This window comes from Phalangium opilio, unplaced genomic scaffold, assembly GCF_054372755.1.
Source record: "Phalangium opilio isolate 3A_F unplaced genomic scaffold, DU_Popi_V2 ptg000246l_1, whole genome shotgun sequence".
NCBI classification, from domain to species: domain Eukaryota; kingdom Metazoa; phylum Arthropoda; class Arachnida; order Opiliones; family Phalangiidae; genus Phalangium; species Phalangium opilio.
In genome coordinates this window covers 7136118-7150972 of record NW_028324225.1, presented here as the reverse complement: position 1 = coordinate 7150972, position 14855 = coordinate 7136118, and the positions used below count along the sequence as shown (strand labels likewise).

General features: G+C 43.9%; 1 protein-coding gene and 14 non-coding genes across 15 annotated transcripts; all 15 read right to left on the bottom strand.

Moving 5' to 3' along the window:
* Nucleotides 1-67: 67 nt before the first annotated feature.
* TRNAL-UAA (transfer RNA leucine (anticodon UAA)) lies at nucleotides 68-151 on the bottom strand. The gene has a single exon. It is a non-coding gene; the product is annotated as a tRNA-Leu (tRNA).
* A 389-nt stretch (nucleotides 152-540) lies between these two features.
* Nucleotides 541-624, bottom strand: TRNAF-AAA (transfer RNA phenylalanine (anticodon AAA)). Its single transcript has one exon. It is a non-coding gene; the product is annotated as a tRNA-Phe (tRNA).
* A 388-nt stretch (nucleotides 625-1012) lies between these two features.
* TRNAL-UAA (transfer RNA leucine (anticodon UAA)) lies at nucleotides 1013-1096 on the bottom strand. Its single transcript has one exon. It is a non-coding gene; the product is annotated as a tRNA-Leu (tRNA).
* Nucleotides 1097-1485: 389 nt separating this feature from the next.
* Nucleotides 1486-1569, bottom strand: TRNAF-AAA (transfer RNA phenylalanine (anticodon AAA)). The gene has a single exon. It is a non-coding gene; the product is annotated as a tRNA-Phe (tRNA).
* A 152-nt stretch (nucleotides 1570-1721) lies between these two features.
* Nucleotides 1722-1805, bottom strand: TRNAL-UAA (transfer RNA leucine (anticodon UAA)). Its single transcript has one exon. It is a non-coding gene; the product is annotated as a tRNA-Leu (tRNA).
* A 389-nt stretch (nucleotides 1806-2194) lies between these two features.
* On the bottom strand, nucleotides 2195-2278 carry TRNAL-UAA (transfer RNA leucine (anticodon UAA)). The gene has a single exon. It is a non-coding gene; the product is annotated as a tRNA-Leu (tRNA).
* Nucleotides 2279-2430: 152 nt separating this feature from the next.
* On the bottom strand, nucleotides 2431-2514 carry TRNAF-AAA (transfer RNA phenylalanine (anticodon AAA)). Its single transcript has one exon. It is a non-coding gene; the product is annotated as a tRNA-Phe (tRNA).
* Nucleotides 2515-3608: 1094 nt separating this feature from the next.
* TRNAL-UAA (transfer RNA leucine (anticodon UAA)) lies at nucleotides 3609-3692 on the bottom strand. Its single transcript has one exon. It is a non-coding gene; the product is annotated as a tRNA-Leu (tRNA).
* A 151-nt stretch (nucleotides 3693-3843) lies between these two features.
* On the bottom strand, nucleotides 3844-3927 carry TRNAL-UAA (transfer RNA leucine (anticodon UAA)). The gene has a single exon. It is a non-coding gene; the product is annotated as a tRNA-Leu (tRNA).
* Nucleotides 3928-4790: 863 nt separating this feature from the next.
* Nucleotides 4791-4874, bottom strand: TRNAL-UAA (transfer RNA leucine (anticodon UAA)). Its single transcript has one exon. It is a non-coding gene; the product is annotated as a tRNA-Leu (tRNA).
* A 390-nt stretch (nucleotides 4875-5264) lies between these two features.
* Nucleotides 5265-5348, bottom strand: TRNAF-AAA (transfer RNA phenylalanine (anticodon AAA)). The gene has a single exon. It is a non-coding gene; the product is annotated as a tRNA-Phe (tRNA).
* A 152-nt stretch (nucleotides 5349-5500) lies between these two features.
* On the bottom strand, nucleotides 5501-5584 carry TRNAL-UAA (transfer RNA leucine (anticodon UAA)). Its single transcript has one exon. It is a non-coding gene; the product is annotated as a tRNA-Leu (tRNA).
* A 153-nt stretch (nucleotides 5585-5737) lies between these two features.
* Nucleotides 5738-5821, bottom strand: TRNAF-AAA (transfer RNA phenylalanine (anticodon AAA)). Its single transcript has one exon. It is a non-coding gene; the product is annotated as a tRNA-Phe (tRNA).
* A 643-nt stretch (nucleotides 5822-6464) lies between these two features.
* Nucleotides 6465-11813, bottom strand: LOC149612562 (uncharacterized). Its single transcript, XM_089858582.1, has one exon. The coding sequence runs from the start codon at nucleotides 11811-11813 to the stop codon at nucleotides 6465-6467; it is 5349 nt and encodes a 1782-aa protein (XP_089714708.1).
* Nucleotides 11814-13739: 1926 nt separating this feature from the next.
* TRNAL-UAA (transfer RNA leucine (anticodon UAA)) lies at nucleotides 13740-13823 on the bottom strand. Its single transcript has one exon. It is a non-coding gene; the product is annotated as a tRNA-Leu (tRNA).
* Nucleotides 13824-14855: the final 1032 nt, after the last annotated feature.

Here is a 14855-nt window from a genome sequence, read left to right as displayed (position 1 = left end):
CTTGTTGCCATAGTAGAGAAGCCTTTTCTGATCATGAGATCCATGTTATTAAAATGAAACAATTCGTTGTCAGAAGTGGGGTTCGAACCCAGGCCCTCATACGAGGATCAGAACTTAAATCTGACGCCTTAGACCACTCGGCCATCCTGACACGCTTTTAAACGTTTCCCTAGAAATGAACCTATAGTACCACCCCTAAATATCTCTCGTAATTCTTTGCTCCATGAAGCCACTCACTTGTTGCCATAGTAGAGAAGCCTTTTCTGATCATGAGATCCATGTTATTAAAATGAAACAATTCGCTGTCAGAAGTAGGGTTCGAACCCACGCCCTTATACGAGGATCAGAGCTTAAATCTGACGCCCTAGACCACTCGGCCATCCTGACACCCTGTTAAACGTTTTCCTAGAAAATGAAGCTATAGTACCACCCCTAAATATTTCTCGGAACTCTATGCTCCATGAAGCCACTCACTTGTTGCCATACTAGAGAAGCCTTTTCTGATCATGAGATCCATGTTATTAAAATGAAACAATTCACTGCCAGAAGTAGGGTTCGAACCCACGCCCTTATACGAGGATCAGAGCTTTAATCTGACGCCTTAGACCACTCGGCCATCCTGACACGCTCTAAGCGTTTTCCTTGAAAATGAAGCTATAGTACCACCCCTAAATAACTCTCGGAATTCTATGCTCCATAAAGCCACTCACTTGTTGTCATATAAGAGAAGCCTTTCGTGAGCATGGGATACATGTTAGTAAAGTAAAACAAATCGTTTTCAGAAGTGGGGTTCGAACCCAGGCCCTCTTACGAGGATCAGAACTTAAATCTGACGCCTTAGACCACTCGGCCATCCTGACACGCTTTTAAACGTTTTCCTAGAAATGAAGCTATAGTACCACCCCTAAATAACTCTCGGAATTCTATGCTCCATTAAGCCACTCACTTGTTGCCATAGTAGAGAAGCCTTTTCTGATCATGAGATCCATGTTATTAAAATGAAACAATTCGTTGTCAGAAGTGGGGTTCGAACCCAGGCCCTCATACGAGGATCAGAACTTAAATCTGACGCCTTAGACCACTCGGCCATCCTGACACGCTTTTAAACGTTTCCCTAGAAATGAACCTATAGTACCACCCCTAAATATCTCTCGTAATTCTTTGCTCCATGAAGCCACTCACTTGTTGCCATAGTAGAGAAGCCTTTTCTGATCATGAGATCCATGTTATTAAAATGAAACAATTCGCTGTCAGAAGTAGGGTTCGAACCCACGCCCTTATACGAGGATCAGAGCTTAAATCTGACGCCCTAGACCACTCGGCCATCCTGACACCCTGTTAAACGTTTTCCTAGAAAATGAAGCTATAGTACCACCCCTAAATATTTCTCGGAACTCTATGCTCCATGAAGCCACTCACTTGTTGCCATACTAGAGAAGCCTTTTCTGATCATGAGATCCATGTTATTAAAATGAAACAATTCACTGCCAGAAGTAGGGTTCGAACCCACGCCCTTATACGAGGATCAGAGCTTTAATCTGACGCCTTAGACCACTCGGCCATCCTGACACGCTCTAAGCGTTTTCCTTGAAAATGAAGCTATAGTACCACCCCTAAATAACTCTCGGAATTCTATGCTCCATAAAGCCACTCACTTGTTGCCATAGTAGAGAAGCCTTTTCTGATCATGAGATACATGTTATTAAAATGAAACAATTCGTTGTCAGAAGTGGGGTTCGAACCCAGGCCCTCATACGAGGATCAGAACTTAAATCTGACGCCTTAGACCACTCGGCCATCCTGACACGCTTTTAAACGTTTCCCTAGAAATGAACCTATAGTACCACCCCTAAATAACTCTCGTAATTCTTTGCTCCATGAAGCCACTCACTTGTTGCCATACTAGAGAAGCCTTTTCTGATCATGAGATCCATGTTATTAAAATGAAACAATTCGCTGTCAAAAGTGGGGTTCGTACCCACGCCCTCATACGAGGATCAGAACTTAAATCTGACGCCTTAGACCACCCGGCCATCCTGACACGCTTTTTATAGTTTTCCTTGAAAATGAAGCTATAGTACCACCCCTAAATAACTCTCGGAATTCTATGCTCCATAAAGCCACTCACTTGTTGCCATAGTAGAGAAGCCTTTTCTGATCATGAGATACATGTTATTAAAATGAAACAATTCGTTGTCAGAAGTGGGGTTCGAACCCAGGCCCTCATACGAAGATCAGAACTTAAATCTGACGCCTTAAACCACTCGGCCATCCTGACACGCTTTTAAACGTTTTCCTAGAAATGAACCTATAGTACCACCCCTAAATAACTCTCGTAATTCTTTGCTCCATGAAGCCACTCACTTGTTGCCATACTAGAGAAGCCTTTTCTGATCATGAGATCCATGTTATTAAAATGAAACAATTCGCTGTCAAAAGTGGGGTTCGTACCCACGCCCTTATACGAGGATCAGAGCTTTAATCTGACGCCTTAGACCACTCGGCCATCCTGACACGCTCTAAGCGTTTTCCTTGAAAGTGAAGCTATAGTACCACCCCTAAATAACTCTCGGAATTCTATGCTCCATAAAGCCACTCACTTGTTGCCATACTAGAGAAGCCTTTCGTGAGCATGGGATACATGTTAGTAAAGTAAAACAAATCGTTGTCAGAAGTGGGGTTCGTACCCACGCCCTCATACGAGGATCAGAGCTTAAATCTGACGCCTTTGACCACTCGGCCATCCTGACCCGCTTTTTATCGTTTTCCTTGAAAATGAAGCTATAGTACCACCCCTAAATAACTCTCGGAATTCTATGCTCCATGAAGCCACTCACTTGTTGTCATATTAGAGAAGCCTTTCGTGAGCATGGGATACATGTTAGTAAAGTAAAACAAATCGTTGTCAGAAGTGGGGTTCGCACCCACGCCCTCATACGAGGATCAGAGCTTAAATCTGACGCCTTAGACCACTCGGCCATCCTGACCCGCTTTTTAACGTTTTCCTTGAAAATGAAGCTATAGTACCACCCCTAAATAACTCTCGGAATTCTATGCTCCATAAAGCCACTCACTTGTTGCCATAGTAGAGAACCCTTTTCTGATCATGAGATCCATGTTATTAAAATGAAACAATTCGCTGTCAGAAGTAGGGTTCGAACCCACGCCCTTATACGAGCATCAGAGCTTGAATCTGACGCCTTAGACCACCCGGCCCTCCTGACACGCTTTTTATCGTTTTCCTTGAAAATGAAGCTATAATACCACCCCGAAAAACCTCTCGGAATTCTATGCTCAATAAACCACTCACTTGTTGCCGTACTAGAGAAGCCTTTCCTGAGTATTAGATATATGTTATTAAAATGAAACAATTCATTGTCAGAAGTGGGGTTCTAACCCAGGCCCTCATACGAGGATCAGAGCTTAAATCTGACGCCTTAGACCACTCGGCCATCCTGACACGCTTTTAAACATTTTCCTAGAAAATGAAGCTATAGTACCACCCCTAAATAACTCTCGGAATTCTATGCTCCATAAAGCCACTCACTTGTTGTCATATTAGAGAAGCCTTTCGTGAGCATGGGATACATGTTAGTAAAGTAAATCGTTGTCAGAAGTGAGGTTCGAACCCACGCCCTCATACGAGGATCAGAGCTTAAATCTGACGCCTTAGACCACTCGGCCATCCTGACACGCTTTTAAACGTTTTCCTAGAAAATGAAGCTATAGTACCACCCCTAAATAACTCGGAATTCCATGCTCCATAAAGCCACTCACTTGTTGTCATATTAGAGAAGCCTTTCGTGAGCATGGGATACATGTTAGTAAAGTAAAACAAATCGTTGTCAGAAGTGGGGTTCGAACCCACGCCCTCATACGAGGATCAGAGCTTAAATCAGACGCCTTAGACCACTCGGCCATCCTGACACGCTTTTTAACGTTTTCCTTGAAAATGAAGCTATAGTCCCACCCTTAAATAACTCTCGGAATTCTATGCTCCATAAAGCCACTCACTTGTTGCCATAGTAGAGGAGCCTTTTCTGATCATGAGATCCATGATATTAAAATGAATCAATTCGCTGTCAGAAGTAGGGTTCGAACCCACGCCCTCTTACGAGGATCAGAGCTTAAATCAGACGCCTCAGACCACTCGGCCATCCTGACACGCTGTTAAACGTTTTCCTAAAAAATGAAGCTATAGTACCACCCCTAAATAACTCTCGGAATTCTATGCTCCATAAAGCCACTCACTTGTTGTCATATAAGAGAAGCCTTTCGTGAGCATGGGATACATGTTAGTAAAGTAAAACAAATCGTTGTCAGAAGTGGGGTTCGAACCCAGGCCCTCTTACGAGGATCAGAACTTAAATCTGACGCCTTAGACCACTCGGCCATCCTGCCACGCTTTTAAACGTTTTCCTAGAAATGAACCTATAGTACCACCCCTAAATAACTCTCGGAATTCTATGCTCCATTAAGCCACTCACTTGTTGCCATAGTAGAGAAGCCTTTTCTGATCATGAGATCCATGTTATTAAAATGAAACAATTCGCTGTCAGAAGTAGGGTTCGAACCCACGCCCTTATACGAGGAGCAGAGCTTAAAACTGACGCCATAGACCACCCGGCCAACCTGACACGCTTTTTACAGTTTTCCTTGAAAATGAAGCTATAGTACCACCCCTAAATAACTCTCGGAATTCTATGCTCCATAAAGCCACTCACTTGTTGTCATATTAGAGAAGCCTTTCGTGAGCATGGGATACATGTTAGTAAAGTAAAACAAATCGTTGTCAGAAGTGGGGTTCGAACCCACGCCCTCATACGAGGATCAGAGCTTAAATCTGACGCCTTTGACCACTCGGCCATCCTGACCCGCTGTTTATCGTTTTCCTTGAAAATGAAGCTATAGTACCACCCCTAAATAACTCTCGGAATTCTATGCTCCATGAAGCCACTCACTTGTTGCCATACTAGAGAAGCCTTTTCTGGTCATGAGATCCATGTTATTAAAATGAAACAATTCGCTGTCAGAAGTGTAGTCCGAACCCACGCCCTCATACGAGGATCGGAACTTAAATCTGACGACTTAGACCACTCGGCCATCCTGACCCGCTTTTTATCGTTTTCCTTGAAAATGAAGCTATAGTACCACCCCTAAATAACTCTCGAAATTCTATGCTCCATAAAGCCACTCACTTGTTGCCATAGTAGAGAAGCCTTTTCTGATCATGAGATCCATGTTATTAAAATGAAACAATTCACTGTCAGAAGTAGGGTTCGAACCCACGCCCTTATACGAGAATCAGAGCTTTAATCTGACGCCTTAGACCACTCGGCCATCCTGACACGCTCTAAGCGTTTTCCTTGAAAATGAAGCTATAGTACCACCCCTAAATAACTCTCGGAATTCTATGCTCCATAAAGCCACTCACTTGTTGTCATATTAGAGAAGCCTTTCGTGAGCATGGGATACATGTTAGTAAAGTAAAACAAATCGTTGTCAGAAGTGGGGTTCGAACCCACGCCCTCATACGAGGATCAGAGCTTAAATCTGACGCCTTAGACCACTCGGCCATCCTGACACGCCTTTTAACGTTTTCCTTGAAAATTAAGCTATAGTACCACCCCTAAATAACTCTCGAAATTCTATGCTCCATAAAGCCACTCACTTGTTGCCATAGTAGAGAAGCCTTTTCTGATCATGAGATCCATGTTATTAAAATTAAACAATTCACTGTCAGAAGTAGGGTTCGAACCCACGCCCTTATACGAGGATCAGAGCTTTAATCTGACGCCTTAGACCACTCGGCCATCCTGACACGCTCTAAGCGTTTTCCTTGAAAATGAAGCTATAGTACCACCCCTAAATAACTCTCGGAATTCTATGCTCCATAAAGCCACTCACTTGTTGTCATATTAGAGAAGCCTTTCGTGAGCATGGGATACATGTTAGTAAAGTAAAACAAATCGTTGTCAGAAGTGGGGTGTAGAATGGGCTACGGGATTTCTGGGGGGGAGAGCTTACGGTTTAGACTGAAAAATATACCGCTACGTGGTTCGTAATTTAACTTAAATCTATGTGTGCGAAATAAACCGACGTTTGATTGAAAACTCGAGATATAACGGTAACTAATTTTATTAATGGTAAAAATGGTAAATAAACATCGCGCTGTATAGCGTATCGTTTTAACAAAAGGAGCTTTGTCTCGACGCGTCTACGAATTCAAATTAAATCACACCTTTGCCCTTTCTGGCTTCGCTATTTAAACAATTATGGGCATGAAAGAGAGGGCAAAGGTTCATACATAAGGAAAATTATCTTGGTTTTTTAAACAGGTTTTGAGATATACTTTTTTACAGTTTTTACAGTTTAAAGTTCTATTACATAGATTAAAATATATCATGGTTTAAAATTTAGTTTTAACACGCTCCCCCGCTTGAGCCTCGATCCGCAGGCTCAAGTCATGGTTGGAACTCAAGCAGGTACAAAAGTTGTACAGGACGTTTGCAGATGGTTCCATTTGCAGTACGGAGGAGGCAGGATCTGATTACGCCATCTCGTCCACGAAAGGCTTCTGTTACTATGGCAGTCTTCCAACATTGGCGCGGGATTTTTTCCTCCTTGATAAGGACAAGGTCGTTAGGTTTCAATTCCTTGGTTGGATTGCACCTTGTGCGATGATGAGCGGAGCGTAACTCCAAAAGGTAGTCATCTTTCCATCTTGTCCAGAATCGGTCGTTCAGCGTTTGGCGGTATTTGTAACGTTTGACGAGTGCGTCTCTGGTCACAGGAGCGACTTCAGTTTGAGGGAACGATCGAGATGGCAAAGTGGTGATACGGCGACCCACCAGGAAATGAGCAGGCGTGAGAACTATGGGTTCGCCGGGGTCTTCATAAAGAAACGTCAGAGGTCTGGAGATGATCGTGGCTTCCGCTTCGGTTAGAATTGTTTGGAGTTCTTCCGCTGTTAGTTTGGCTTTCCCAATGGTTTTCTTTAGAGCGGTTTTACAACTGCGAACAAGGCGTTCGTAAAACCCGCCCCACCAGGCGGCGCGATCAGCAATGAACTGATCTCCCAGGTAGCTAGTGACTTCTGAGCTTCTCAAGTTCTGAAAGATAGCTTTTAAGTCCAAATCAGCGCGTTTGAATGTTTTTGCATTGTCAGAGAAAACGGTTTTGACAATGCCTCGTCTTGCGATAAATCGGCTGAATGCCATCAGAAACTTCTCCGTTGTGAGATCTGTCACGAGCTCGAAATGCACCGCACGTGTAACGGCGCACGTAAAAAGAGCTATGTAAGTCTTGTTTCCTTTCTTCGTGTAGAGAGGTCCTGCGAAATCAAGCCCGGTGATTTCGAAAGCGGGAGCTGGAGTGTTTCGTAGTGGTGGTAGAGGAGCCATAGGTGCTGCAGACGGTCTGGCTCGGTACTTGAAACATATGACACATTTGGATATTTGGTTCTTGATGAGTTGTCGTCCACGTACGATCCAAAATTTCTCACGAATCTCTACCAAAGTATCATTTACCCCAGCGTGCATAAGGCGATGGTGGTGAAATTGTACGAGAAGGCGTGATAGGGTTTGATCGTACGGCATGATCCATGGGTGGCGTTCGCGATAAGTGAGAGTTGTGCCAGTGAGCCTCCCTCCTACACTGAGAATTCCGTCTGCGTCTAGGAAGGGATCCAGAGAAAGAATGGTCGATTTCCGGTCGATGGCTTGGCCACTAGAGAGGCTTCGGACTTCGTGTGGATAGGATTCTCTTTGCGTGATCTTGACCCATTTTATTTCTGCGTTGTGGATTTCATCTGCCGATAAGGGACCGGAAAGGCGGTGGTTTGGCTTCCTTGAATTGTGTATAAAACGACTGATCCACGCGGTCAGTCGATAGACTCGAGACAGAGAGCTGTAGTCTTTTAGCTGGAAAGGCTGCTCTGGATTGGCTACGGCTACGGAAACACCTTGGAAGATGGTGGCTCGAAATTCTCGTTTGATCTCAGAGTTCAGGGCGTCATCTGGTTTTGGGTTGGAGATAGGAAACTCTCCTGGTTCGCTTAGCCAAATAGGGCCCCTCCACCACATGACATTGGTGAGAAGGTTACTGGCCTTGAGACCTCGTGTAGGCAGATCGGCAGGGTTGTCTTTTCCTTTGCAATGGCTCCAGATTTCGGGTGACGTAAGAGTCTGTATTTCTCTAACCCTGTTTGAGACAAATGGTTTATAAGTTGCAGCTGCCCCTCGTATCCATTGTAGCGATATGGTAGAATCTGTCCACATCCGGAGTTTTGTTGGTTTAGAGGATAGGGCTTCCATAAGATGTTTAGACAGTCGAGCTCCAAGTACTGCTCCCATGAGCTCCAGGCGGGGTAGAGTAAGCTTTTGTAGTGGAGCTACCCGTGTCTTGGAAGCTACCAAGGTCGTTCCGATTTTATGGTCTGTGGTCTGGTAGCGAAGGTACGCCGTGGAAGCGTAGGCTTTCTGGCTTGCATCGACGAATATGTGGAGCTCTGCAGAGGTAACCGGTGAATTCTCTATGCCTGAGAAATAGAATCTTGGGATGGTTAAATTTCGAAGTTCGGTGAGCTCGTTGCACCAATCGTCGTATAGGATAGAAATGTCATCTGGCAAAGGCTCGTCCCAGGATACTCCTCGTTCCCAGAGCAATTGAAAAAGGAACTTGGCTCGAATCGTATAAGGAGCCAGAAACCCTAAAGGGTCGAATATTCTTGTGACGGTTTTCAAAACCCAGCGTTTAGTGTTGTCTCGTGATACTAGCAACTGCAAGAGTGAAGTTAGATCATAAATAATGCAGTCTTGTTTGTAGTTCTTTATGAGTCCAAGAACTTTGGAGTTTGGGGTAGCCTGGTTTTGCTCGTCTTCGGTGGTAATTCCGGATTCGATCCATAATTTTTGTAGCTCGGCGGAGTTTGTTTTCCATTTCCTTAGATTCATCGAGGCTTGGCTGAGTATTTCTTTAGTATCGTGTGAAAGCTGGAAAGCATCTAGTACTTCGTGTCCCCCTGATAGCAAGTCGTCAACGTATAGTTGCTGGTTTATGGTGTGACAAGCTTCAGGGTGTGTTTCTTCGAATTTCCTTAAGTGGTGACGTACGGTGGCGGCCAGAAGAAATGGACTGCAGGTAACGCCAAACGGGACGCGGGTGATACGGTAGTGTTGAGATTTGGCAGGGTGGGGCTCGGTGTCGCCTTGAACCCACAGGAAACGGATAGCGTTACGATCGTCTTCTTGAATGGAAATTTGCAAGAATGCTTTTTCAATGTCGCTGGTGAATACTATTCGATATTCACGAAACCGGATTAATACATCGAAGAGCTCGGGGTTTAAGTTGGGTCCCGATTCGAGGCAGTTGTTCAGTGAAATGGCTCCTTTTGCTCGCGAAGATGCGTCGTGAACGACTCTGATACGAGTTGATTCATGGTCTTCTCGGATAATCTCTCGATGCGGCAGGTAGTAAATGACGTCGCTTGGTTTATCTTGAGTGGCATCAACTTCTTCTACCACCTTGGCTTCAATTTGATTGAGGATTACATTGTGATATTCCTGGAATCTTATGGGATTGGCTTTGAGACGGTTGATTAGATTTTCAGTTCTCTTCGTGGCTACTGCGAGATTGTCCTTTAGTTGTGGTTTGTTTTCATTCCATGGGAAAGAGACTTGGTATCTCCCTTCTTTGATTGCAATGGTTTTCTCGAAGTCTTTTAAAACTTGGTCGTCTTCCAAATTAGGTTTGGTTCCGTCCTCTCTGATCCCAATGGAATCAAGGTTCCAAAAGGCTTGGATTTTCTCGGACAGTGTACTTTCTTCATTGGCATCCAGGGAAGAAGAGAACATGACAGCAACAGTATTGATACCAACGGCGCTGGATTTGACCTTGGTCGGTCCGTTCACTGTCCATCCAAAGATGGTCTCCATGGCCACAAGCGTATCAGGGAGACGGAAAATCTTCGTGGTGACAATTTCCCAGTAATAGTCAGATCCAATTAGGAGTTCAATGGCGGTACTGTTTTTGGCACGTGGATTTCCCGTTGGAGCGTCGGCGATCATGAGTCCCTTTTCGGTCATTAGTTGAATGGTATTCTCGTCAGGAGCCGGAAAGACATTTCCGCTAATGTGAGGAATTTCAAGCGCTTCGAGAGTAATAGTTTTCGCTGGAAATTGGACGTTCATTAGTGTAAGTCGTACCTTGTTCCTTTTTACTCGCGTGGGTTTATCGCTTGAAAAGTGGTAGCTGTCTAATTCTTCGAATCCAATGACCGGAAGTTGGAGGTTTTTTGATATATCTTCTTGAATGTAGGTGCGTTGAGCGCCGTTGTCCAAAAGACATCTGATCTTCATTGTTGTATGTCCAGAGGGGCTGGAAATGAGTGCTTTAGCAGTTTGAAGTAGGACTAGGTTGCCATTGATTCCTTGAATTCCGGAAGTCATGTCTGCTGTCGTCTCGGAACGGGTTTTAGGTTCCGTGTTGACATTCTGGGCTTCCCTCAACTCCTTTCTGTCGCATAAAACCTTGTGATGTTTCCTGGAACAGTTTCTGCATTTCTGATATTTGGATCTGCAGTCTCGAGCTTGGTGACCTTCCTTTAGACAAATGAAACAACGTTTCAAATTTGCCAAAATTTCTTTTCTCTCTTCCGAGGATTTGGGGCAGTTCGTCGTAGAATGTGCATGCGAGTCGCAGAAGAGGCAAACGAGACGTTCCACTGTACCCGTTGTGAGACTAGCGGTGCTGGAAGGAAACGATTTTGGACGGTGGTCATTTCGGAGGAAACTGTTCCTTTCGACGGCTTTGTAAAGTGGTTTAGTCGGAGTCTTTTCATCAGCGTGTAGGATGGCGTGTGCACGTTCTCTACTGGTGATCTCCTTTAATAGGTATTCAAGGAGCAGGTGAACTTTCCAATCAGCCTCTGATTCGAAAAGACGTGAAAATCCAAGAGCTATGTCACTTGGGAGACGCTTGTAAATAAGACAACTCAGAATTATGCCGTCTTGGTTAATGTCGACATTCATGGATTTTAGGCTTCTTATTTGGGTTTCACAGAAGTCATAAAATTTTCGTAGTCCCGATACGTCGTTAGAATTTTTAATAGGTGGTAGGTCGAAGAAGTTGTTTAAGTGTGTACTAACAATTGCTCCTCTTTCCCCAAATCTATTCCTTAAGGTAGTTATGGCGTATTCATAATTGTTCGAGTTTAGGCCTCTTATCGCTGTAGCAGCGTTTCCCTCAAGGTAGGATATAAGATAGTTGAACTTATCTGAATCGTGGAGATTCTCGTTGTTGTGAATAGCTGTCTCGTACTGGGTCCAGAAGGTTTGCCAGGCGGCGATGGTTCCGTCGAATTTTCGGATCTCCAGTTTGGGGAGACGAACGTTGGGTACGTTCCTCGCTTGTAATGCCGTGTAATGAGGGTTCATTAATGGTGGGATATCCGTGCGGTTCCCGTTGACCTCCCTTAGAGCCGCTGTTCTTGAGCATTCTAACTTGCGTTGAATTCTTCCTTTTGCCGCGGTGATCTCTGAATTGTAGTTTTCGGCGATTTCCCATTCGGATTCAAGGTCATCCTCTTCGGTGATTAACGCTTCAATTTGGTTGTTTAACGTGTTCAACGCTTTCTCGAACCTTGTGAGTTGGTCAAGGTTGACTTCAAGTATTTCGATGTCTGGTTCTTCCCGCTGTAGTTCGTTCTCGGTGGAATTCAAAACGCGCGTTGTATTGCCGCGAACTTTTCCTCTTTTCCGAATAAGTATGCGAGCGGTTGTACCGGACTGATTTAAACCATTTTCTGTTGCCATTATTCGCGAGTATACCGACTGATTTATTCCGAATTTCATTTAAAGGTTATTGTTCCCGGGTTTCGGCACCAAAATGTAGAATGGGCTACGGGATTTCTGGGGGGAGAGCTTACGGTTTAGACTGAAAAATATACCGCTACGTGGTTCGTAATTTAACTTAAATCTATGTGTGCGAAATAAACCGACGTTTGATTGAAAACTCGAGATATAACGGTAACTAATTTTATTAATGGTAAAAATGGTAAATAAACATCGCGCTGTATAGCGTATCGTTTTAACAAAAGGAGCTTTGTCTCGACGCGTCTACGAATTCAAATTAAATCACACCTTTGCCCTTTCTGGCTTCGCTATTTAAACAATTATGGGCATGAAAGAGAGGGCAAAGGTTCATACATAAGGAAAATTATCTTGGTTTTTTAAACAGGTTTTGAGATAAACTTTTTTACAGTTTTTACAGTTTAAAGTTCTATTACATAGATAAAAATATATCATGGTTTAAAATTTAGTTTTAACATGGGGTTCGAACCCACGCCCTCATACGAGGATCAGAGCTTAAATCTGACGCCTTTGACCACTCGGCCATCCTGACCCGCTTTTTATCGTTTTCCTTGAAAATGAAGCTATAGTACCACCCCTAAATAACTCTCGGAATTCTATGCTCCATGAAGCCACTCACTTGTTGCCATACTAGAGAAGCCTTTTCTGGTCATGAGATCCATGTTATTAAAATGAAACAATTCGCTGTCAGAAGTGTAGTTCGAACCCACGCCCTCATACGAGGATCGGAACTTAAATCTGACGCCTTAGACCACTCGGCCATCCTGACACGCTTTTTAACGTTTTCCTTGAAAATGAAGTTATAGTACCACCCCTAAATAACTCTCGGAATTCTATGCTCCATGAAGCCACTCACTTGTTGCCATACTAGAGAAGCCTTTTCTGATCATGAGATCCATGTTATTAAAATGAAACAATTCGCTGTCAGAAGTGTAGTTCAAACCCACGCCCTCATACGAGGATCAGAGCTTAAATCTGACGCCTTAGACCACTCGGCCATCCTGACCAGCTTTTTATCGTTTTTCTTGAAAATGAAGCTATAGTACCACCCCTAAATAACTCTCGGAATTCTATGCTCCATGAAGCCACTCACTTGTTGCCATACTAGAGAAGCCTTTTCTGATCATGAGATCCATGTTATTAAAATGAAACAATTCGCTGTCAGAAGTGTAGTTCGAACCCACGCCCTCATACGAGGATCGGAACTTAAATCTGACGCCTTAGACCACTCGGCCATCCTGACACGCTTTTTAACGTTTTCCTTGAAAATGAAGTTACAGTACCACCCCTAAATAACTCTCGGAATTCTATGCTCCATAAAGCCACTCACTTGTTGCCATACTAGAGAAGCCTTTTCTGATCATGAGATCCATGTTATTAAAATGAAACAATTCGCTGTCAGAAGTAGGGTTCGAACCCACGCCCTTATACGAGGATCAGAGCTTAAATCTGACGCCTTGGACCACTCGGCCATCCTGACCCGCTTTTTATCGTTTTCCTTGAAAATGAAGCTATAGTACCACCCCTTAATAACTCTCGGAATTCTATGCTCCATGAAGCCACTCACTTGTTGCCATACTAGAGAAGCCTTTTCTGATCATGAGATCCATGTTATTAAAATGAAACAATTCGCTGTCAGAAGTGTAGTTCAAACCCACGCCCTCATACGAGGATCAGAACTTAAATCTGACGCCTTAGACCACTCGGCCATCCTGACACGCTTTAAAGCGTTTTCCTTGAAAATGAAGCTATAGTACCACCCCTTAAAACCTCTCGGAATTCTATGCTCAATAAACCACTCACTTGTTGCCATGCTAGAGAAGCCTTTCCTGAGTATTAGATATATGTTATTAAAATGAAACAATTCATTGTCAGAAGTGGGGTTCGAACCCACGCCCTCTTACGAGGATCAAAGCTTAAATCTGACGCCTTAGACCACTCGGCCATCCTGACACGCTTTTTACGTTTTCCTTGAAAATGAAGCTATAGTACCACCCCTAAATAACTCTCGGAATTCTATGCTCCATTAAGCCACTCACTTGTTGCCATAGTAGAGAAGCCTTTTCTGATCATGAGATCCATGTTATTAAAATGAAACAATTCACTGTCAGAAGTAGGGTTCGAACCCTTGCCCTTATACGAGGATCAGAGCTTTAATCTGACGCCTTAGACCACTCGGCCATCCTGACACGCTCTAAGCGTTTTCCTTGAAAATGAAGCTATAGTACCACCCCTAAATAACTGTCAGAATTCTATGCTCCATAAAGCCACTCACTTGTTGTCATATTAGAGAAGCCTTTCGTGAGCATGGGATACATGTTAGTAAAGTAAAACAAATCGTTGTCAGAAGTGGGGTTCGAACCCACACCCTCATACGAGGATCAGAGCTTAAATCTGACGCCTTAGACCACTCGGCCTTCCTGACACGCTTTTTATCGTTTTCCTTGAAAATGAAGCTATAGTACCACCCCTAAATAACTCTCGGAATTCTATGCTCCATGAAGCCACTCACTTGTTGCCATACTAGAGAAGCCTTTCTGATCATGAGATCCATGTTATTAAAATGAAACAATTCGCTGCCAGAAGTGTAGTTCGAACCCACGCCCTCATACGAGGATCGGAACTTAAATCTGACGCCTTAGACCACTCGGCCATCCTGACACGCTTTTTAACGTTTTTCCTTGAAAATGAAGTTATAGTACCACCCCTAAATAACTCTCGGAATTCTATGCTCCATAAAGCCACTCACTTGTTGCCATACTAGAGAAGCCTTTTCTGATCATGAGATCCATGTTATTAAAATGAAACAATTCGCTGTCAGAAGTAGGGTTCGAACCCACGCCCTTATACGAGGATCAGAGCTTAAATCTGACGCCTTGGACCACTCGGCCATCCTGACCCGCTTTTTATCGTTTTCCTTGAAAATGAAGCTATAGTACCACCCCGAAAAATCTCTCGGAATTCTATGCTCAATAAACCACTCAC